The following is a 24,098-nucleotide window of genomic DNA, read 5'->3' as shown; positions in this document are numbered from 1 at the left end:
GGGGTGTGGTGCATGTCATCGTGCATGAAGTGCTCCATGGACCCTTCCTTGTGTGAATGACGCAATGCCCCGGAAGTGTTTGTTGCTAATGATCTACTAGTGCTTGCCAAGCCACCTAGTGGATGGAAAAGCTAAGTCAATTTACACTCGGTTTCTATAGCATTTACACACGACATCATGAGTTTTCAAGGTTCTATGGCATCTATTTACACAGACAACATGAGTTTTGGAGCTTCTATTATCGGTAGACACCAAGCCATCGTTGCGGCATAGTTACGATTAGATACCAAACTATATATAGATGAAATCACATGCTTATGGAACTTCAAAGTGTGGAAAACATAATAATGGCTGAGTCAAAATCAGGATTCAGTGCACTTTCGGCCTGTGTAATCAAAAGGCAGACGTCACCTTTGGTTGATGTGATCACACTCTTTGCGACTCTGCAGACACAGAGAGAGAGAGAGAGAGAGAGAGAGAGAGAGAGAGAGAGAGAGAGAAGACCGACCCCTCGTGAGCTAACACACAGTGTCTCAGCCGATCTTCGTGTGATCTTTCCTCTATCAGGCAATGTCCTTCTTCATTGGCTTGGTTCTGGTAGAGGGCACCATTGCCCTCTTGTTGATGTGGGGCCTGCGTCCTGTGATCAAGGGCTTGGACTTCCTCACAGCGAACAGGGGACCCGCAGTCACAAAGACCGCCGCCGCCATGATCGCGGTCATTCTCGCATCCACCATCTCCAGCATCTACAAGATCGAGAAGCGGATATCAAGGCTTGGGTCACCCACATCTGCTGATCACTTCATGCTCAGAACCTACTTGCTGGATGCTTTTCTCATGGGTATGTCCTATAATGTAGTCAAAACCTGCTTATCTTATGGTTTGGTCTAGAATGGAATCAATCAGAACTGCTTGGTCATGTTTTATGATTACTCAAGTGGTCCAAGGCGTTCTTTTATTTTGATCATTCAAATTTGAACTCGATGCATGTTTTCTATAAATAAAATTACTGACACTTTTCTGGATGCTTTTCATTCAACTTGAAATGGTCTCAATGAGCATAACATGGTTCTTCATAAGAAATGCATTTGCCAAGGTTAGAGAGTCATATGTGTCGAGAGAAAAATCGTATGCTGTCTCTCTTTCTGGCGATATGAATATCTAGGCCATTGCCCTTCAGGCAGACAACAGGTGTCGGAGATAATGCAGCAGCAGAGGACTCTGTTGTACTCTAGTGTGGTTTTCATTTCATAGGCAGTTAGTTTCCATATGTCCCTTCGCTTGCATTCATGATGAAATGGATGTGCTAAGGCAGCTGAGTAGATACTTCCATGTAACATTTGGGGTTTTGAGATAGGGGGTATGGAAAGGTTCCGTCTAGTGCCAGGAACTTCAAATTTCCAACCTGTGAGCCAATTTTAGCTTTTATGCGGCTATAGTTTAGAGTTTTTCAGGTGCTTAGTTGGGTGGTCTTTGGTGACAGGAGGATCTACCTGTATTTGCTACTTGTGCAACTGTGAAGATTCAGGTCTTTGAGAGTAATTGGGGTCTGCTTTCATCCTGATGGTTTTCTATAAGAGAGAGAGTTTTTGCATAATTGAGAAGGGCCAATATTACTTGAGCTTCTGAGGCTAGGATGGATGCAGCTGTTGTGGCTTTTATTGTTTACATTGTCAACAGGCCGTAGGAGTTGTCTGCTAATTAGCAGATTAGAAAATTGTACATCTCATGGGCGAGGCTTTGTATTTTACTAGGCATTTCGCATTGGATTTAGGCTGGCTGACCTAATTTCAGGTTCCCACTTTTGGGCTGGCCGACTGGTAGTCACATTTGGTATTCTTTTTGCCGATTTATAGGCAGACTCCCTCCTCCACTTTTAGTCATCATCATATGCTTGTATATAGTCATCTGATGGAGAGAGTCGAATCGGCACGCATGCTAGAAATGAAAGAAATAAGAGGGAAAAGAGGCCAATTAGGCCAACTGGATGTTTAAGAAAACCGTAAGTCACCTTCAAGATTTACTAAGGTACATAATCACATTAGTCACATAAGTCCTATAAGTCAATATTGGTCATGAAACATGTAAGTTGACTAAACCATAAAAGATTTTTGACAATAGTAATCAAAATAATCAGAAATGACTTGTCTTATGACATTTGATTTGTGAAGTGAATTTCAAAAGAGGCAAGTAGAAAAACCATAAGCCTTTGCGTTTTAAAAAAAGGAATCTAATGTGTGTGTTGTGCTGATTGCTTGCAGTCAATGGCAATGTTCAACATTATGTTTGATTTTGCCGCTTGTCGTCAAATCCATGTTCATGTTGTGAGCCCCTTCTTACTGGTTTGCCACTTGTCACTTCCATTTCCATGGTTGCTTGTGTATATCCATTGTTGTGTGGGATGTGATGCATCACGTGTCGTGGTGTTTTGACTCTGGGTATAGTTTGTGGCCTATTTAGATATGATTTAGTATGAGTTTGTTTGTGAAACCAGCCTTCTTTTTGGGGAAAGGATGGTAATAACTTGATTTATTAGTTGCTGCACTTAGTTCATATGAGTGAGAGATGAGGGGGAGCTAGACTTGACCCCTTTGCCCATAAGGCATAATCTTGACTCTTGTTCCATTAAAACGGTGCTTGGTTAGGCTCTATGATTGGACCCTAGGAGGGTCATTGATAAGCTCTTTCCTAAAACAACCTTGAGACTACCAAGCCATAGGATGGATTTGAATCTGCCCTCTCACTTTTCTCAAAAGTGTGTTCTTAACTATTTGATTTCTACCACACTGTGAAACATATAAAATCGTCTTCATTAATTATTTTGTTTATAGAGTTTGTTGAACACCTACACAAAGACAATGAAAACAATCTTTTCAAAACAGTTTTTATTTCTTTTATTTAATCATTGTCTCTAGCTATAGTTTTTATCATATTTGTATGATTGTTGATGTAGACGTATGAAAAACGTATGAAATCTGGAGTATGATATCCTGTTTCAGACTTGACTGCTTTTGGGGGGCGAAAATGACTAAAAATGCATAGAATCCTAACAATTTTATTAAAAAAAGGTGTCATGTGCCTATAGACAGCATTGCATGGCAATTGCCTACCGTCGGTGCTTTAATTGTACCTTGACTCAAATGACTAGAAATCAAAGTCTGAATTTTATTTGGCAAATCAATGTTGTGTCTTGATCATTGAATGCCTTATTGGTAGTGACTATTTCGTAGAATCTAAAGCTATTGAAATAATGAGATTCTAATTTTTTATTTAGCTTATTATCTTAGTTACTCTAAATACATTTTTATTAGTTTTTAAAATTGAAATTAGAGCAGCATATGATTCAGCCCCAGGGCTTGAATCATACTCCAATCTTATTGGTTTAAAATCAGGACAATGTATGATTCAACCCTAGGGCTTGAATCATACTCTCATACTTTCATACCAGTTTGTGTATGACATATGATTGTCGTATGGAAAAACTATGTCTCAAGCCTTGCATCCAAGACTTAACTGTAACGTGCCCACTCCTCAAATCGCGGGACACGTCTTAGCAGTCCATTGAGAGATATATCTAGAAGACGCCGCCCGACACTTCCAAGGAATGACACGGGGTTTGCCAACTAGGGTCTCTCGAGTCTGCCCCGCAACGGAACTTATCCGACCGTTCCCACTAGGATCAACCTGAAGTTTGGGTTCCTTGTAATCGGGTCTTCCTAACAGCCTTCTAACGTTGGCCTACAACTGCTTCACTTTGCGCAGACGTAACTGGGCCAAAGCAGACTCATACTGCACTTGGTTCAAAGAGAATGGGAAACGAGAGGGATGCATCGCTTGACCTCTCTGTCCGTAGGGCATAGTCCCATTCCGGTCCCCTAAAACGGTATGAATTAGGGTTCTAACCAACATTGTCTAGGGTCATCGTTTGACTTTTCCTAATATTCCTTGTTAACATTTCCTTTGAGGAAAGCTCTCGGCTAACCGAGACCACCCTTCCGTAGGATAGACCCATTGGTCACATCCACCACGCTTCCCTCGGGGGTTGTTTTAATTATCTAATTACCTACCACATTATGTTTGACACGTAAAAGCAACTTCCTTAATTAACCCGTTAATCACAGGTTCCTTTACGTAATTTAGGGCATTGATACGAAGACAAGATAAAGCAAGATCAAACACTTAACTTATCTTCAGATTAATGTTTGTCTCCTGCCCATACATAAGAATTAAGTGTTTCTTTCTGCCTCCACAGAAATAATCCTTCGGTATCCCGGAAATAAAAACCCGAAGGTTTATCCTACCAAGATTCCACCTTGTAACTAGTATCAAGGCCTCGAGATCCCATCTCGAGTCACGTAGAACACTTGTGTAGGGTCTGGAGGCATCGGGATTTACGGCCAGAGCCCCCATTGGCACCCAAGCGTCCTTCTACGCCAAGTAATTTCCACGGAGAGACCTCTCGTGGCGGGTTCGGTCCACATTCCCGGTGCGGATTCATAACCCCCTTGGTTAGGGTTTGGCGGTTTGCGGGGGGTAGCTAGCGCCATCCTTCCTTAATTAACCCTTTAGGAAATCAACCACAGTTGAAGCAACCAACCTAATAACATTTACTAGGAAAACATTCCTTTTGTTCCCATAGTAATTTATCCTTACAGTTCCTGCCATGAAAATATAATCATTTGGATATTCATCCAAAACCACAACCAATCCTTAAATATCCTTTCGGGAACAATCGAGCTGAAACAACCAGCCAAACATCCTTTAACTAGGAAAACATTCTTTTGTTCCCATGGCAATCAATCATCATAGACCCGGCCATGAAATCATCAACCACATCCCACTTGGGTTAACATCCAAAACCACATTAACAAATAGTTGAATGCACAACCTCTTACTTCAAGGCATCGCAATCCCATTGCATGCACAACCAGAATTTAACTTGGATGTATCACAACACTTGCTCAAGGGATTTACAACCTTTTCAAACAACCAAGCATAACTTGGGTCAACAATCCATTTAGGGTTAGGTCACCAGCTTCAATTAAGCTAGGAGCGTATCCATTTGCGATAGTCCACAGCAAGATCGATAAAACAATTTACAGGCAATTATACTTATTTCTAATGCACCGGATCTCATGAAGGTCTAGGTTTCTATTCATCGGTGCAATTGCATCCTATGAACGGAAACTAACATTCCGTGTGTTTAATTTTTATGCAGATGCAAATCGTGATTTTTATTGGTTAATTTAGGCATTGCTCTACGCGAAGGTCTATCATTTTATGTAAAAATTTATGAAAACCTTATCATTTCATGTGCGTCAATCCATGCAGATTTCATTCTATTTGTCCCCTTGACTCCCATGCAATCATCCCTTATTTGCAAGATTTCGTGTAATAATATTTCATGTACTAGGCTAGTCAATATTTCATACAACTCACGCTCTTGAGTTTTTAAATCATGCACGTTAAGTATAGAAGAGAAACCATGAACAATAAGCAACAAGAATAGCGGGAGGGTTAGAGGACACCATTTTTGAGGGGGGGGTGGTCAATGTTGTCTTCTGATTTCCCTTCAAGTTCTCTTCTTCCTCACCTTCTTCTTCTTCTCCTCTCTCTCCCTCTTCTTCTCCTTCTTCTTCTCCGATGAGAATTTCAGTGTTGTACCCATATTTTCAAACAAGCCCTTCCAAAATAAACTGGTCATCCAGGGGTCTCGATTACTAATGATCGACTCTGGCATACCATGATACTTAAAGATGTGTTGCAAAAACAATCGTGCCATATGATCAACCTTTATTTTCTTCCTCACCAGAATGAAATGGGCTTGTTTGCTAAACCTGCAAATGATAGTCCATATCCCATCATTCCATGTAGGTGTCTTAGGAAGCTAAAAAATAAAGTCCATTGCAATGCTTTGCCAAGGCCTATTTGGAATAGGCAAGGGCTGTAATAAACCTGACATCTTTTGTCTATCATGCTTTATCTTCTGGCATATGATGCATGTCTTAACAAATTGTTCTACATCATGCCTTAAAGCTTGCCAATAAAAGAAATGCTCCACTGCCTTGACCGTGGCATTAATACCTCTGTGTCTTGCATACAGAGGAACATGACTTTCAGTGATAACTCTAGGCCTTAACTGCTTTGTGACACAGTCGTCCATGTATCATCAGAAATCCATCTCTTAGCACAAAGTGTTCATGCCTTTGGCCATTGCAAAGCTGATCATAAACATTAGCAAAGTCCAAATCAGCAACATATTGCTCTTTCATGGCATCCAACTCAGTGTGATAAACCATGCTGACGGCTGAAATTTGCGGCTTACGTGACAGTGCATCAGCCACAACATTCTTTTTACCATCAATATGTATAATCTGAAAATGAAACATAGAGAGAAAATTTGCCCATCTCATATGCTTCTCTGACAACTTTGTCTGTGTGAGAAAGTACCTCAAAGTTTGATGGTTTGTCTGCACTGTAAAATTAGCCCCCAACAAATAATGTTTCCACATAGACAGTGCATGAATTACAGCCAAGAGCTCTTTCTCATAGACCTGCAAATTCTTTTTTGCACCGTGGAGTATTCGGCTCTCATAAGCCACAACTCGGCTGTCCTGCATAAGAACAGCCCCAATGCTGTTACCACATGCATTACATTGAACTATGAATGACTTCCTTAGATTAGGCAATATAAGCACAGGATCTGAAGTCATCTTTTTCTTCAACTTTTCAAATGCTGAAATTTCCATTGCTGTCCATCTAAATGGCACATTCTACTTCTGCAAGGCATGCAATGGAGATGCAATTTCAGCAAACCCGCATACATACTTCCTGTAGTAAGAACATAAACCCAAGAAGCTGCTGATCTCATGCACATTTCTCAAAGGTGGCCATGATCGTATTGCTTCAACCTTTGCAGGGTCCATGCGAATACCATCAGCCGATACAATATACCCCAAAAAGTGGATTTCATGCAAGAAGAATTCGCTTTTCTTGTCATTGATAACCAGCCTATGGTCCACAGTTCATTGAACACAATATCCAAGTGTTTTCTATGCTCTGCCTTATTCTTTGAATAAACAATCATGTCATTAAAGAAAGTGTCCACAAATCCTCTATGCGGCTTGAAGATACGATCCATCATCCGATAAAAGTGGCAGGAGCATTTGTAAGTCCAAAAGGCATAACAAGAAACTCATACAATCCAAAAGATGTCCTAAAAGCTATCTTAGGCACATCTGCTGGACTAATGCGTATCTGATGATACCCACTTTTCAAATCTATATGACTGAATATGGCTGCCCCTTGCAATCTATCCATAACATCATCGATCCGAGGAATCGAAAAGCGATTCTTTATTGTGATATTGTTCAGAGCACGATAATCAATGCACATACGCCATGAACCATCCTTTTTTTGCACCAAAAGCATTGGAGAACAAAAAGGAGATGAGCTGGGTTGAATCAACCCTTTTTCTAACAGCTCATTTACTTGACTCATAATCTCCTCCTGTTGGGCTGCACTAACTCTGTAGGGTGGTTTATTAGGCGGGCTACTTCCAAGGATAAGATCTATCCCATGATCTTTTGGCCTTTCAGGCGGTAGCTGCCCTGGAAGTGAATGAGAGAAGCAATCAGCATACATTTTCAGAAATGACATGTGATTCTTCTCTAACTTAGACATGTTCCCAACATTCTCACTATGATCTTTATCCTTAGTAAAAACCAAGTACACTGAAAGATGATTTTTCATTACTTTAGAAATGGCAGTTGCCGATACAACAGGGACAGATTCACCTTTCAACTTTACATCAAGTGTGAGTACCTTTCCCTTATGTTGAATAGTGATCTTTTTTGCACGAGAATCAATCACTGCATGCATACAATGATACCATGGCATACCAAGCAATACATCACAACTCTCAAGTGGAGCAATGAAGAACTCTTCGCTGTCCACATATCTTTGTATGTGCAACCGAAGCTTTCCAATGAGCAGTGTGATAGGCTTTGCATGGCCTTTACATGCCATTCCAACTTCCCCCATGGGTCCCATCTCATTCTCTTTGATACCTAGACGGGCGGCGTCGGAGGGGTTTTTGTCGAAAGGTCGAATCCACTGGGGATCAGAAGTAGAAGGAAGTAGAGATAGGAGATGGAAGAGAAGATAGAGAATATCCAAGTGGTAAACACTACAAAGACAAATTACAATGAATTGAATCAATATGTATTGAAAGAACTTGGAATCTTCGCACTACTCAGAAGCAATCTCTAGGCATTAGATTTCCTGGAGCTTCTTTGTAGAACAAAACGTGCATAAAAATTACAGCTCCTTCTCTGCTGCTCAGAATCCAAATCTGATGGCTCCGTTGGCTCCGAAAGGGGGGGTAAAATACCAAGACGCCTGGTCACGGATCTCCCAGATCACTCATTCTTCTTTCAGTTCAGTCTGTAGTTTTCAGCGATCGCGATGCGCGCGATTTCGTCAATCTGTCTCTCTTGTGAAAATCCCCTAATTGGCTGAAAAAGCAACTAGCTTTTTGCATGCCATCCTAATCTAGTTTTTTTTTCTAACTTTTTTGGATTTTTACAATAAATAAATATAAAAAATAGGCTAAAATTATCCAAAAATCTAGTATTTTCGGATAATCCATGTAACTCACACTAGTACTAATGGCTCAGATCACATTGACTCTCTAGATCAATAAAGAAGTCGGATGATGATGCATTCCATACTTTTTCACACTGTGTCCTCATAACATCACGACAACCACCCCCTCTGAACCTGCACATCCTCCGGTATGTGCCAAAATCCTAGTTGTCACCGGATTCTGAGTCCTCATCCTCTGCAACCATATCCTTTTAATTCTGCATCTTCCATATCTTCCTGGCTAGCCCCTGTATCATGACCACTATTTTCTTTCAATTCTGGCAACTCATAGGTAGTAGATTTCCGCGTTTTGAATAATTTGATTCTTTTCCCTGCTACCGGAAGTTTGATGGCTGTCCCATCCAGCTCACTTAATGCATAAGTAGCATTATCAAACATGTGTCTTACCACATAGGGTCCAAACCATCTTTTGGAAACTTTACACATGGCACTATGCTGGTTATCTAAACTGCTATCATAAACCATTACCCAATCCCCATCTTGTATGGTTCTTGGTCTCAGTCTATGTCTTTTGTCAAACCGTTTCTTGTTCTATATCCTTGCTGCCCTTAACTTTGCAGTTGCTGCCTCTATGTCTTCTGACTTTCTTTCCAACTGTCTAATGCGTAACGCCAACAACTCCTCTCGATTCAACTCCTCCTCCCAAGGTAACGCACCCCATGTGACCGTCATCTCTTCTATCGGCATGATAGGTTTTTGACCATACATCAATTCTGCAGGCATATATCCTGTAACAGTACTATGAGTTGTTCTGTCGGCCCACAAAGCATAAGGGAGCAATCGTGGCCATTCTTTTACCTTCTCTCCACATGCTTTTGCCAATGCCTTCACAATAGGTGGGTGACCGCTTTCACTTTTTCCATTTCCTTTTTTTTTGCAAGTAAAATGTGGCTGATTATATTACTCAAAAAGCTGATTACAACAGAGTGCTCATGCTCAACAGACTAGCTGGAGCTGAAGCAGAGTCACCAGTACATCATGTATACAAGCCTCTCAAGGCGGTCTAGGGGGGATGGGGGCAAGAAGCCATGGGGGGGGGGGTATATCGCCAAATGGGGCTGCCTGCTTGCATCACAAAGAACAGACCCTGACCGCCCCAGGTACGCATGAAGTGACCACGGAGCTCTTGACTCGCTCTGGACTCGCCCTGCACCTGATCCCATCGGCCGCGGAGGGAATAGATGATGGAGGTCCATAGCTCTGCTAAGGTCGCAAGTGCTGAAAGTCTCTCTCCGCCGAAAGCCACTTGGCATTGCGCCTTCCAAATATGCATCCAGTAAGACTCCCTATGATCTCCCATACCTTCGAGCGGTCTGCTGTGGGCTCCAGTACCTGGCGAATGGGTAGAGCCTCCAGACCGACCACTGCGTATAACCCTGTCTCGATCATGAATATCGTGTCCTGCATCCCGGCCTTATACAAAAGGTGACGGCCCTGGCTGACTGCCTGCCAATAAAAAGCTCCCCATGAGATACACCCAAGGCTGGGCGCTATAGGTCGAAGGATACGGCATGCTCCTCTCCACACGAGCTGCGCCTCCTCACAAGACCAAAGGCAGTGCTTTGGGGTTTCCAGCGGCTGTTGTGTGCAGCGCTTACAACCTTCCTTCTCCTCATAGAGACAGAGAACGCCCGTTCCGACGCATAGGAACGGATTAACGCGTTCTGGGAGGTACGAGCCCAGGAAATGCTGGCGAAACGTTTCCTCCCGTTCCCTGGCCGTTCCCTGTTTGGAACGGCCATTCCAGCCAATGTAATTTTTTAATTAAAAAAAAAAAGTCGGCAGCCCGCTACTCCCGCCTGTTGTCGCCCGCTACTCTCCCGCCTGCGCGTGTCGCCTGCCTGCGTCTCGACGTTCCGCCTGTCGCCCGCTCCCGCTAGTCACCCGCCTGTCGCCTGCGTGGAGTCGCCCCTGTCGCCTGCGTGGAGAGTCGCCCGCTTGTCGTCTGCTGCTCCACGCGCCCGCCCGCTCCTACTCCCGCTCCCGCTCCCGCCCCCGCTCCCGCCCCGCCTGCTCCGCCTGCTCCTGCTCCTCCGCTTGCTCTCGCTTCACTCACCTACAGGCTGCTCCGCCTGCCACACCTACCTTGCCAAGGCCGTGGGCGTGCTTACTTCTGCCCAGGTGACTCTCCCACCTGCCTCTGAGTCTCCCGCCTACGTCGCGTGCGGCCCACGGTACACTTTGGTTGAAATTTTTGCAATTTCATTGAACTTTGACGCATGGATGTTGAAATGTTGGCTGCAAATTTCTGTAATTTCATTGAAGTTTACTGATTATTTGTCACTTCTATATAGATGGCAGCATTGACATCTATGGGATCTTCATCATCCTCAGCAGGTACTGTGTCAACAACTGGACGAAGTCGAAGCACTACTTGGTCATGGTGGGATGAGGTAGATGCAGGGGTGCCATTGAGAGGTGGAGGGGCTCGCCCTTGGAAATGCAAACTTTGCCCTTATGCTCGCACTAGTGGGGCTGATAAAGTGAGAGCCCATCTTCTATATGAGGAGGGGAAAGAGGTGCGTTTTTGCACCAATGTATCAATTGAGAAAAGGCAGGAGTTACTTGACCGCATAGCCACTTCTATGGGGAATTCACATGCCAGGAGGACGCCAAATATAGCAGTGGATCCAACAACATGGACTCCAAGGCCAGCAGGGCATGGTGCTTCATGCAGAAGACCACCAGGATTAGTGGCTACGCAGTCTTCTCATGGGCCATCAATGGCAACAGGTCGTGGTGTTAAACAGAGTTCATTGCACACTTCATGGGAACCAAAGAAAAAAGAGGAAGCAGATGCAGCAGTGGCACACTTTTTTTACCATGACCATATTGCATTCAAATCAGCCAGGTCACCTTATTTTTTAAATATGGTGACAAAGATTGCAGAGTATGGACCCACATATAAGCCCCCTTCATTAAAAACTATCAGGACTACATTGCTTCAAAAGGAGAAAGTAGCCATAGAGATTGCAACAGCAAATATTCGCAATCAATGGGCAAGAAATGGAGTGACATTGATAGCAGATGGATGGAGTGACACACGCCATAGGTCTATACATGGTGTTGTTGCATATTCTCGTGGAGATGTATACTTCATTGGTAGTCATGATGCTTCAGAGACTGGAAAGAGTGCAGATGTATTGGCATCCGAGTGGTGCGAGGCAGTGCAAGCTGTTGGGGCAGAAAATGTAGTGCAGTTTGTGGCAGATGGTGAACCTACAAACAGGGCAGCAGGAAACATTTTAATGGCAATGTATCCACATATCACCTTTAGTCCATGCATGGCGCATTGCTTGAATAACTTGTTGAAGGATATTGGGGACTTGCCATGGATTGCATCTCTTGTTGCGAAAGGCAACAAGATTATCACATTTATATGTAATCATAAGTACTTGCATGCTGAGTTTCGCAAGAGAAGTGACAAAGAACTTCTTAAATACTCGGATACACGATTTGCATATAACTTTCTTATGCTTAGTCGATTGCACTATTGCAAAGGTGCAATTAGGGAGCTATTTGCTAATGATGAGTATGAAAATTGGACTGGGGCTGCCACTTCTACTGCTGTGTTATGTAATGCATATGTTTCTGATAGAGATTTTTGGGATGAGGTTAATCGCACCAACCAAATGGTTGATCCTATTATGCACATGTTGAGGCTTGCAGATGGCATGGATCCATGCATTGGGAAGATCTATGAAGGTATGGATCGCATGATTGAGAGGTTGGAGAGTTTGGAACCAAATGCAGATAGGTATGAGCAGATCAAGGAGTTATGCATCAGCAGATGGAATGAGTATGACTCTCCTATGCATGCTGCAGCATATGTGCTTGATCCTGAGTTTCAAGGAAAGATGCAAGAAAGAGACCTTGAGGTGGTCAAGGCTTGGAACACATTGCTTGCAAGGCTTTATCCCAGCCGTGAAATGCAACGCAAAATTAAAAATCAGCTCTCTGTATATCGGCAAACATTAGGGATGTTTGGTACAGAGGATGCACTAGAGGACATGACAAATATTGGGGCTGCTTTATGGTGGGAGGACTACGGGGTAGAAGCTCTAGAGTTGCAGAGTTTGGCTATTCGTATTCTTAGCCAAACAATTAGCTCTTCTTGTTTAGAGCAACTATGGAGCTCATTCAATCACATTCACTCAAAGAAGAGAAATCGTCTTGGTACAATGAAGACGAATGACCTAGTTTATGTGAGCTCCAATCTTCGCTTGCTAGCTCGTACATCAGTTGCAAAGGCTGATTCTTTTATATGTTGGGAAAAAGATGACGATGATGATGATGGTGATGATGATGGGCAGGATGTTGTTCAGCAGGATGAGCATTCAGGCACAGTGGAGCCATCTTCCATGAATCAGAGCACTTAGTAGCTAGCCTTTTGGAACTTTAGAGTATTGACTTGGAAATTGAAGCTCTTGTAACTTGGATCTTTACTATTTAGGCTTTAAAGTTTAGTGCATATTTTGTGTTTTTGCAATGCACACTTGTTGCCAGTTGGACTTATGCAACATTGTTGATTAGAATGTTGAATTATGAATGCGACAATCCATTGCTAGTTACAATGTTTTGAATCTTTATTATTGTTGAAACTTGATTATTATGTCTCTAGAGTCTAATTTCATGAATTATGGTTGATATGATCTCTCTCTCTAGATTCTAAGACAAGTGTTGACTCTCTCTCACCGTTCCCTCCGTTCCCGTTCCCTCACTTTGGACGTTCCTACAGGGGGTCCTGTTCCCGTTCCCGTTCCCCGTTCCTGGTAACTATGCTTCTCCTGCATGTGGGCAAGCCAGCTTCCCACCGCCAAGCCTCCATGTGCCACTAGCCATAAAAAATACGACACCCTCCTCGGCCTCCAGCTATCCCATAGGCGGCGCCAGAAGGTCCGTCGGAAGGGCTCCGTGATGCTGTGCTCCGCCAAGTGCCTGCTGCGTGACGGTCCAGTCCATATCCTCGTGCATTAGTACATGTCTGCCAATCCTGGCAGTATACTCTAGGAACCTGGGTGGCTTTTTGGTGACCACAGAGGCCGGCCATAGCCACTCTCTTGGATTCCACTCCAGCTCATCAAGTGGTCTGCCCTCCCAGATCCAAAGGCGCCACTCCTTGAGCTCCTTCCAGAAAACATAGGGGTCCAGTCACCAAGTCTTCCCCTAAAGACCCACCACCCGAATCCTCCTCCACGAAAGGGTGGCAATCCCCTCATCTTGATGCCCTCTGTCAAGGGCCAGACGTCCCCCCTCCTGAACAGCGAAGAAGGTCCCCTGGGGGGGCGCCACCCACTCTACCTGCCACCTGAAGGGGGATGCCTGCTGGAGAGAACCTAGCTGTCCATACCTCCCCGGGCTCTATCGGCTCTCGTATCGGGGGGGCAAGCCACTCCGGAGGTATTGCTGCATCTATCTCTCTTCTCCTCAACTCCACTCCTCTCGTGCAACCTGATACTCACTGCAGCACCTCCTCGTCCGCCATCCTGTACACCTCCCGCCATGTCCTGATGGTTAGAGCTGGGCCGGCCTCCCACCCAGCCCACTGGATGTGGGGGCGCTCACCTATCTGTGCCCCTTCCCGATCTTTGACCTGGATGTTCTAGATCACCGGCTGATGGTCTATTTCCTCTTGGCAACCTGGGGGGCTCTGGATTAGGGCCTTACGGAGGCCTTGCCACACGCAGAGTAGGCTTCAAAGGAAAGGTGATTTGGGGGGGTGATTTGGGCTGACGTGAAGATCCATCTCAAGGACGGCCTCCACTCACCGCCAAGCCTCAGTTTACAATACTGAAGGCCCTCCTGCAGTAAGGCCTTCCAGGTCTGCCCGCCTGGTGTGAGACCGCGGACAACTAGCTTGCCCAAGAGGGCCATACTCTGATACTTTGGGTCTATGATCCCAAGCCCTCCCTTTGATCGATGTCGTATGATGGTCGCCCACGCCACCTTGGCCCTGGAGTCCCTGGAGCCATCAGACCCAGACCAAAGGAAATTCCGCACTAGGCGGCGAAGCTGCTCTACACACGATAAGGAGAAGCACCAACACGAGGCGATGTACCAGGCCATCGCTAGGAGGACCTGGTTAACCACTAGGGCTCGACTGGCTAGTGAGAGGCGAACCATGCTCCAGTAGGTCAGTTTCCTCCGAATAGAATCAAGGACAGGAAGAAACTGCTGGGCAGGAGTGATATTGAGTCCCACCTGGAACCCTAGGTATCGGACGGTCTGCCCTCTGCTCACTCATCTAAATCCCAGGTGGACGCCCCACTGTGTGTTGGAGTCCGGGTCTGTGAGGAAACCAATCGACTTTCGCCAGTTGATTTTCGCTCCCGCTGCAACGCAGAACACGTCAAGAGCCAGCCTCATTCTCTCCAGCATCACCTCATCGTCCTCTATGTAGAGGCTTGTGTTGTCTGCGTACTCTAAGTCTAACAACTCAGTCTCCTCTCTCACTGGAAGTTGGAGGCCGCGTAATCCGCTCACACGTGACCTGAGGAAGTGAGACATCGCCTCTGCGAAGAGTAGGAACAAGTATGGGGCCAGGGGACAGCCCTGTCGAACCGATCTCTCCAGCCGAAACTTCTCCCCTCACCTTTCGTCTATGAGAACCTTGCTGGTGGCCGATCTGTACAGGCCGGAGACCCCGCGAATCCAAGCGTGGGGGAATCCCAACTTCACCATGGTGCCCTCTAGGAAATCCCAGTCCACCTTGTCATAAGCTTTCTCGAAATCCAAGAGTAATACTGCCAGTCTCTGCCCACTGTGCTGAGCCCACTCTGTCGCCTCAAAGAATGTAAATACATTGTCTAGGATGCTCCTATCCTGGACAAAGCTTGTCTGTGTGTCATGAATGATATTTGGAAGTATGGGGCGTAATCGCCTACCAATCATCTTTGCCAGTGCCTTATAGGCCATTGACAATAAAGTGATCGGTCTCCACTGGGAGAGCTCCAACCGGTCTCCCCCTTTGGGGAGAAGACTGATAAGGCTGTTAGAGATCAGAGCCTGTCCAGGACTGCACAGTCCAGTCAGACTGTACAGTCGGACTGCCACGTGGCAGTCTGACTGACTGCAGTCCAGTCGGCTGCATTTAATGCAGCCGACCTGCCTGATTTTTCGCCCAGATTCTGGCTATTTATAGCCGAGTTCTTCAGCAGTCTCCCGCACTTCTCTGCTCGCAGATTACAGACTGGTGGCACACGCAGATTCCGTCTTTGTTCGCAGATTTCAGACAGGAGACAGTGCAGACTGCAGCGGACTTCGAGGTGAACAGCAGGTTGCATCATCGAGGTGGAGACACGCAGTCCAGCGCACTGTGCCCGTGTACATATCTGCATATCTTTGTATACAGCACACTTTATACAGTAGATCTTCATCTTCCACTCTCTTTCTCTCTCTTCTCTCTCTGCGTTCTCTCTCTCTCTCAGTCCTACGCTTCCGCACCGCTGCACTCTGACATGGTATCAGAGCAGTGTTGAAGGGCTGACTGTGCGCAGAACCAACCTGAAGAGGAGTTTCTATCGCGACACAAGGTTGCGTTTTTCAGTGTTTGAGGGCAGGCAGGAGGGCTGCGCCTTGGAACAAGGCTGAAGCGAGCGTGGGCGCGCAGGAAAGGAGTCCAGGTGGTGGATTTGCTGCTGTTTACTGCTGTTTGATGAGGAGGAAGTTTGAGTTTTCAGCTTTCAAGTGCAGGTTTTGCTTTTTCATCGCCTCCGGTGGGTGAAGAAGTTTCAGGACGTGGAAGAGCCCTAGCAGGCTGAGTTTTCACAGTTAGAGGGGGCTGCTTTTGCGTTTTTGAAGGCATTACAGGTGAAGATGTCTACAGAGATTGACTTGGAGTTCCAAACGATTATGGACCGGAAGGTGCCTGTCTTACCGGCTCTTCCCGCCGATCAGAAGCTTGATGGCGACAACTATCGCATCTGGCGCGTCATGATGTTGGCCATCCTTGAGTCCTATGATTTGGCGGAGCTTGTACAGGAGGAGATCGACCGGCCCTCGGTAAGAGATGAGTCCAAACTCTCTTCCGATGCTCGTGCGGAATTGGCCAAGGCTCAGTCTCACTAGGACAAACTGAATGCCAGGATTCGTTCCTTTCTTTTTCTATCTTGTACTACAGCCGTGATAGCTCACATCGAGCACTTGACGGTGGCTCGGGAGATTTGGCTGGAGCTTGATCAGATGTACAACCGGATGACCCTTATGAAGTGGGTTTCTTTGGAGGTTCAGATGCGGACCTTGTCCGTAAACAAGTCTTCTTCGCTGCGGGAGCACATCAACAAGCTAAGACAGCTTCAAATGCAGGTTCAGAATGCGGGGAAGCCGATTTCCTCCGAAGACATGGCGATCACACTCTTGTCCCAGTTGCCGCCACGATTCGGTACATTCTGCTCCGCCCTTATTGCTTCGGGGCGGGAGTCTACTCTTCGGTGGGAAGAGTTGGTTCCTATGGTCTTGGACCAAGAGGAACAACTAAAGGGACAGAATGCTTCCAAGTCGGAGGCACTGACAGGTCAAGCCTCTCAGAAGAAGGGGAAGGACCAAAAGAAGAAGAAGGGGGATAACAAGTCAAAGAAGGACAAGGACAAGGACAAAGAATCCACATGCCATATTTGTGGAAAGACTGGCCATTGGAAGAAGGATTGCCCTGACAAAGACAAGAAGGACACCAACAAGAAGGACACGAAGGATTCTGGAGCGGTGGCTGCACCCTCATCAGCTGCATTTCTTCATCTAGCTGTCATTGAGGACTCTTCACCGAATGCTTCTGATGTTGCGATGACGGCTCCCTAGGCTCGAGAGTGGATCGTTGACAGTGGTGCCTCCCGGCACATGACTCCTTCATCAGATGGTGTTGCTCAGTTGCGACCCTCGCATGGGCAGATTCTCATTGGAGATAGCTCTTCCGTGTCTATTGCAGGACAGGGTAAGATGCAGCTTATTCCCGATGGACGTGGTGGTACCCATACCTCAGAGGTCTTGCATGTACCAGGTTTAGGGTATCATCTCCTGTCAGTTCATAAGATTTTCTCCCTTGGACTTTTGGTGGAGTTTGACAGTAATTCGGTGCGAGTCCTTGATCGTGGGTCAAGGAAGGTTCTATCATCCGGATATGAGGAGAACGACATCTATAAATTGAAGTCTTCCACCGCCCTCTCTACTCTTCTTCTTACCTCTCAGACACAGTCAGAGTTATGGTATGCTCGGTTTGGTCACCTCAAGTATGATTATCTTCGGAGGGCGTCACGTGGATAGCTTGTTCGAGGGTTGCCGGATATAGTGGTGAGCCAGCAGCCATGTGTCTCCTGCATTCGTGGGAAGCAGCATAGGGATGCCATTCCCCACACAGCTTCGCGGCAGTCTACTACACCGATGGAGCTTGTATCTACGGATCTGTGGCCCTATGAGGAACGAGTCCTTGCATGGGAGCTCGTACTTCATGTTGATCGTAGATGACTACAGCAGGATGACATGGGCCTATTTCTTGGCATTGAAGTCAGAAGCTTTCTCCCACTTCAAGGATTGGCTTCTCTTTGAGGAGAACCGATCAGGCCGGAAATTGAAGACCTTGCGATCCGACAAGGGTGGTGAATTTGTTTCTAATGAGTTTGCTCGTTTTTGTGCAGATAAAGGTATTCACCAGGAGTTTGCTAATACCAACACTCCTCAAGAAAATGGCATTCTTGAACGGAAAAACCGCAGTGTGATCGAGATGGCGCGCACCATGATGGAGCACCGATAGACCCCTCAAGTTCTGTGGGCCGAGGCTGTGGCTACTGCAGTCCATATCCTTAATCGCTCCCCCACTTCGGCCGTTGATGGGATGACACCTTTTGAGGCTTACTTTGGGACTAAGCCCGATGTTTCTTACTTTAGGGTCTTTGGGTGTGATGCCTATGTTCACATTCCCAAGACTCACCGTGATAAATTTGAAGCAGCTTCCCGAACACAGGTATTTGTTGGCTATAGCTCCAGTCCCAAGGTTATCGATTGTATGATATCGTCAAGCGGGATGTGTACACTAGTCGAGATGTGCGGTTTGTGGAGGTTCCGGCCATATCAACGGGTGAGGAGCATCCCGTTCTTGGAGATCCAGGGGAGAGTTGGGCTCCTGCTACAGTTCCATTGGAGCCCGTGCCTTTTGATTATGATTCTGTTTCTGACACAGAGTCTACTGTTCCACCGGTCACCCTTGAGGAGTTACCACCAGTGAATCTTCCAGAGTCTTCAGCTGATGGAGTGAGACGAGGGGAGGTTCGGCCTCCTCCTCGATGGGCCCGTGACACACTCCGTGATTCAGGGATCGAGGGGGTTCCTGAGGAGTGGGGACCGCAGGATGGTCCGCGGCGGTCACGGAGGCACCAGGCACATTCTACGGAGCTTGTTTGCTCTAACTATTGTTTGATGACCCGTGTTATGCAGGATCGAGAGCCCACCTCCGTGAAGTAGGCTTTACAGTCCGCACCATGGAAGAAAGCTATGGAAGCCGAGTTGGAGGCTATTGAGAGGAATGGCACTTGGTTACTCGTGCCCCGCCCCCCGAATAAGAAGGTGATTGGCGTCAAATGGGTCTTCAAGACCAAATACCTTAGCGATGGTTCTTTGGATAAGCACAAGGCTCGCCTTGTTGCTAAAGGTTTTGCACAGCGCCCAGGGATTGATTGTCATGATACTTTTGCCCCCATTGCTCGTATGGCGACCATTAGAGCTGTTCTTGCCTTGGCTGGCCATAGGAGATGGCCTGTTTACCAGTTGGATGTGAAGTCGGCCTTCCTCAATGGTGATTTGAAGGAGGAGATCTATGTTGAGCAGCCTCCTGGCTTTGGATCTTCAGATGGGAAAGTCTACAGGTTGAAGAAGGCCTTGTATGGCCTCAAGCAGGCTCCGCGTGCATGGAACGAGAAGATTGATTCGTTTCTTCAGTCTCAGTTGGGATATCGGCGTTCTAAGGCCGATCCGCAGCTTTATGTTCACACTTCCGAGGATGGTTGTGTGCTTTTTGTGTTGTATGTTGATGATTTGATTGTCACAAGTGATCATGCACAGCAGGTCCAAGAGACGAAGTCAGCTTTACATCGGACGTTCGAGATGACGGACTTGGGTCTACTCCATTTCTTTTTGGGCCATGAGATTTATCAGTCTCAGAGGGGGATCTTCATCTCTCAGCAGAGATATGTACAAGAGCTCTTTGTTTCTTTTGCGATGGAGGATTGTCGGCCCCTTTCTACTCCTATGGATCCGAACTGGAAGGCCACTTCCCATTCAGCTTCTCCTATGGCAGATGCTTCCCGCTATCGTCAATTGATTGGATCATTGATTTGGCTCCTCAATACTCGTGTTGATCTTTGTTTTGCTGTTGGGCTCTTGGCAGGGTTTATGAGTGAACCTCAGACGGTGCATTGGCAGGCTGCTCAGAGGATACTTCGGTATTTGAGGGGGACGTCTGATTTAGGGATTCATTATCCCGCAGGGACAGATGGTTCAGATCTTGTACTTGCAGGTTGGAGCGACTCGGATTGGGCCGGTGATGTGGACCACAGGCGGTCTACTACAGGTTACTGTTTTACCTTGGGTGCAGGTGTTATCTCATGGAGTAGCAAGAAGCAGCCCACGGTAGCCCTTTCGTCTACTGAGGCGGAGTATCGGGTCGCGTCTTCCACCACATGTGAGGCTGTGTGGCTTCGGAGATTGTTGGAGGAGCTTGGCTGCCCCCAGACTCGTCCTACTTTGCTGCAATGTGACAATGAGAGTTGCATTGCCTTGGCACGGAATCCTGTTTTTCATGCTTGGACGAAGCACATAGAGATCCAATATCACTTCATCAGAGAGAAGCTTCTGGATGAGACCATCACTGTGGAGTACTGCAAGACGGAGGACAATCTTGCAGATTTGTTTACGAAGGCACTTCCCCAGGCTCTACTTCAGAGACATTCCAGATCCCTCAGGCTTCTGCCCCGCCCAGGCTTTGAAAGGGGGTGTTAGAGATCAGAGCCTGTCCAGGACTGCACAGTCCAGTCGGACTGTACAATCGGACTGCCACGTGGCAGTCCGACTGACTGCAGTCCAGTCGGCAGCCGACCTGCCTGATTTTTCGCCCAGATTCTGGCTATTTATAGCCGAGTTCTTTAGCAGTCTCCTTCACTTCTCTGCTCGCAGATTACAGACTGGTGGCACGCGCAAATTCTGTCTCTGTTCGCAGATTTCAGACAGGAGACAGTGCAGACTGCAGCGGACTTCGAGGTGAACAGCAGGTTGCATCGTCGAGGTGGAGACACGCAGTCCAGCGCACTGTGCCCGTGTACATATCTGCATATCTTTGTATACAGCACACTTTATACAGCAGATCTTCATCTTCCACTGTCTCTTTCTCTCTCTTCTCTCTCTGCGTTCTCTCTCTCTCAGTCCTACGCTTCCGCACCGCTGCACTCTGACAAAGGCCTGCTGAGAGGCTCCTTGGCATCTGTCCTGAGGTGAAGATCTCTTGGAAAGCCCTCAGTAGGGGGTCCTTCACCACTTCCCAGTAGGTAGTGAAGAAAGCCTTAGAGAGGCCATCCTCCCCCGGACAGTTCTGCCCATCCTGTGTATGGAAAGTCTCCTCTAGTTCCTTCTCTGTGAAGGGGGCTAGGAGGGAGTGTCCTGTCTCCTTTGTGACGAGGGACGGGATGTGATCCCATACCTGTTGTCTGCATCTTTGTCCTCTAGTTGAAGCTGTCTCCTGTTGGAAAAGGCATGTGCAATAGTCGGTGGCAATCTCCATCACCTCATCAGGGCTAGAACGGGTCCTCCCATACTGATCCCGAAGGTTGTGTATCTGCTCTCCCGCGGTGCGGGGCTGGTGCACCTGGAAGAACTCCTTGCACATCGTGTCCCCCTTCTGCACCCAAAAGGCTGTTGAGGTGCGGAAAGAGAACTCCGAGCGCCTATCCTCTAGGCCAGCAATGGCTGCACGCGCGCGCACCTCCTGTGCATGGAGGGTGGGGTCCCTTGGTGCCTCCTGCAATAATCTCTGTGTGGCTGCAAGGTCCCGTCGGAGTGCTCTCTCCTCCTCCCAACACTGCTGCCTGGCCTGTATGGCTGCCTCTTGGCATATTCTGCTTGACTTGGCTAGGACCTCTGCAACCTCCTCTGCTATCCGGTCCCTCCTGTCCCACTCTCTGGTCCAAATTTTCTCTATCTGTCTCGATATCTCCTCCCTTCTATAGATCGAGTCAGGAATCCGACAGGATCGTGTGTCTAGGGTGGATGTTGGGGGGTCAAGTGTCAGGAGAACCGGGCAGTGATCGGATAACGTGGTGCCTACCAACTGCTCAATCTGGCCTCCACGAGAGCCTCTCCACTCTCCCACATAAAACCTGTCCAACTGCTCCAGCAGGGCTCTACCTAGCCGCCTGTATTCCCAGGAGAAGTCCAACAACCTCTCCCTCCTGTGGAAGGCAGGGCCTTTCCAGGCATCACGTGCTTCGACTGCAAGCAAAAAGACCTCCCATGCCTCCTGCTTCTTCCCAGCCATGCCCTGGTAGTTTCTTCCTCTGCCTTGCCGGTCCTCCAAAGCCTTGAGGTTGTTGAAGTCTCCTCCAACAATCTAGGAGTCCACCTCTGGGAGTCTAGCTGCAATCTCCACCCAGAATCTGCTGCGTGCCCTAACCTCCGTAGGGGCATAGACATTGAGAACTCCAATACACGAGTCCCCAATATCCAGTTTGATCCATAGAACCCTTCCTGCCACTATCGTCCCGTGGTCTCGTACACAAGTGGTGAGACTCGGACCAATAGAGGTGCATACACCTCCACTCCTGCCGTGGGCACCTATGGCGTGCTCCCAGTAAGCATGCGAGCTGCCCAGAAGTACCTTCCCAACCCGCTGAGCCTGGGCGAGGGTGAGCTTGTGCTCCTGCAGATGCAAGATGTCGATCCGTCTGGCAAGGGCAAGCTGCAACTCCTGTCGAACAATCAACTTCCTGGAGCCACGTGCCCCACTGTAGTGGAGACTGTTCACATTCCAGGATGCAAGATGTAAGCTCATGGGGAAACCTGTGACTGACCGAATAGGCATCTGTTCGGTGTGGATGTTGTAGATGAGGAGGAGAGACTGTGAGGCATGCAAGTGCGCTTTGCCGCCGGTCTGGATGGTGAACTCCAGTCCTCCATGGTGGCCCTCGGCCGAACCATAGGGGTGATAGATGCTCCAGGCGGTACTATCAAAGCATCTATCAGCCATGCTGAAAATCGCGACTCTGTACACTGGTAGAAGCGGATCGCCTGTGCAGGGGGCCACTCGATCACGTCCCTTGGCGCTCTCCACTGTGAAGGGGCTCAAAAGATAATGCTCAAGTGTGGGACGTCGGCGCCAGCCCACCAGTTAATCACCATGCAACCTGGCCACTGTTGTGCAAACAGTGCTAATCCTTCATCTCCCATCCACTGGGAGATGTGATCTGCCACCTGACTCTTCAACTCCTCCTCAATCTGTGTAGTCGTCCACTCCTCTGAGTAAGATGACTGAAGAAAAAAGGCGTAGTTTGGTTCATCTGGTGGTGCTAGTAGGTGGACCTTGCCCCTCCACTTACGAACCACGAAGATTCCCACCTCTAGAGGTAGTGGGAACTCTTCGCGCTCCGCAACTCGTAGGTAGGACCATGGGCCACTGCAGAAGAACTCTTGTGGCTATAGCTGTGCTTGTCTCGGGAAAGTGTGGCGGGTGGCAGGGGCGGATGAGCTGCCGTCTCCCTTTCTATCGTCTCTGGACCCGTGTGAAACCGTCAGCGTCCACTTGCGGACCTGTGGGCAGAGCCGCCTTGGTTCCAAAACGCGTACAAAATCCTGCTTGATCCCTTGGCCCAATAGGACCGCCTCCATGATTTGCACTGTGCCAATGTGCAGCGTGGAGTGAAGCCAGTCCCGAAGCTGGGCCCTGGCTGGGGAATGTCCTACTACCTGACCATAAATTGTTGTTTCCATTAGCTCCAGCTCTTTAGCTCGGACGGCTAAGAGCTGCTCCTCAGAGAGGACTACGCGCAAGGTGTTTGACTGGGGGGTACTCACTGAGTGTGCCGGCGTTTGACCATAGGTTTCCATTGCGCGTCCCTTCTGAGGGAACCTACCTATCACGCTGCTGTGCTACTGGATGGGGAGTTGCTGCAGGGGGAGGGAGCAACTGGAGGGGGGAGGGGGGGTGTTGATGGCGAAGGGGGAGATTTCTGTTTTCGATGGCGGTGGTGTGGCAGCCTGACAAAGGGCCAGGCCTCTCGGCAAGACATCACGTGGGGGGCGGGGGGTGGAGGGGAGGAAAAAGATAGGCGCGCGGGGGGGGGGGGGGGCTGGGATAGGCGGGACAGGTGCAGGGGGGGGGGGCCGGAGGGGGCAGGCGGAGGGGGCAAGGCGAGGGCAGGGCGGGTGTAGGCAGCGCGTAGGGAGCTGGCGATGGGGGCCCT

General features: G+C 47.7%; 1 protein-coding gene across 1 annotated transcript in view; it reads left to right on the top strand.

Moving 5' to 3' along the window:
• Positions 1-271: 271 nt before the first annotated feature.
• The window catches only part of LOC148020084 (uncharacterized), a 48,380-nt gene continuing 24,553 nt past the window's right edge, over positions 272-24,098 (top strand). The window contains exon 1 of the mRNA XM_087700372.1: positions 272-841. Within this exon, the coding sequence (XP_087556498.1) occupies positions 571-841 (271 nt within the window). The 5' untranslated portion in view covers positions 272-570. The remainder of the gene's footprint in view (positions 842-24,098) is intronic.

This window comes from Lygodium microphyllum, chromosome 19 (genome assembly GCF_053477565.2).
Source record: "Lygodium microphyllum isolate KBCC chromosome 19, Lygodium_microphyllum_v1.1.10, whole genome shotgun sequence".
NCBI lineage: Eukaryota > Viridiplantae > Streptophyta > Polypodiopsida > Schizaeales > Lygodiaceae > Lygodium > Lygodium microphyllum.
Note: the sequence above shows the minus strand (reverse complement) of the source record. Positions and strands in the feature narration are given on the sequence as shown.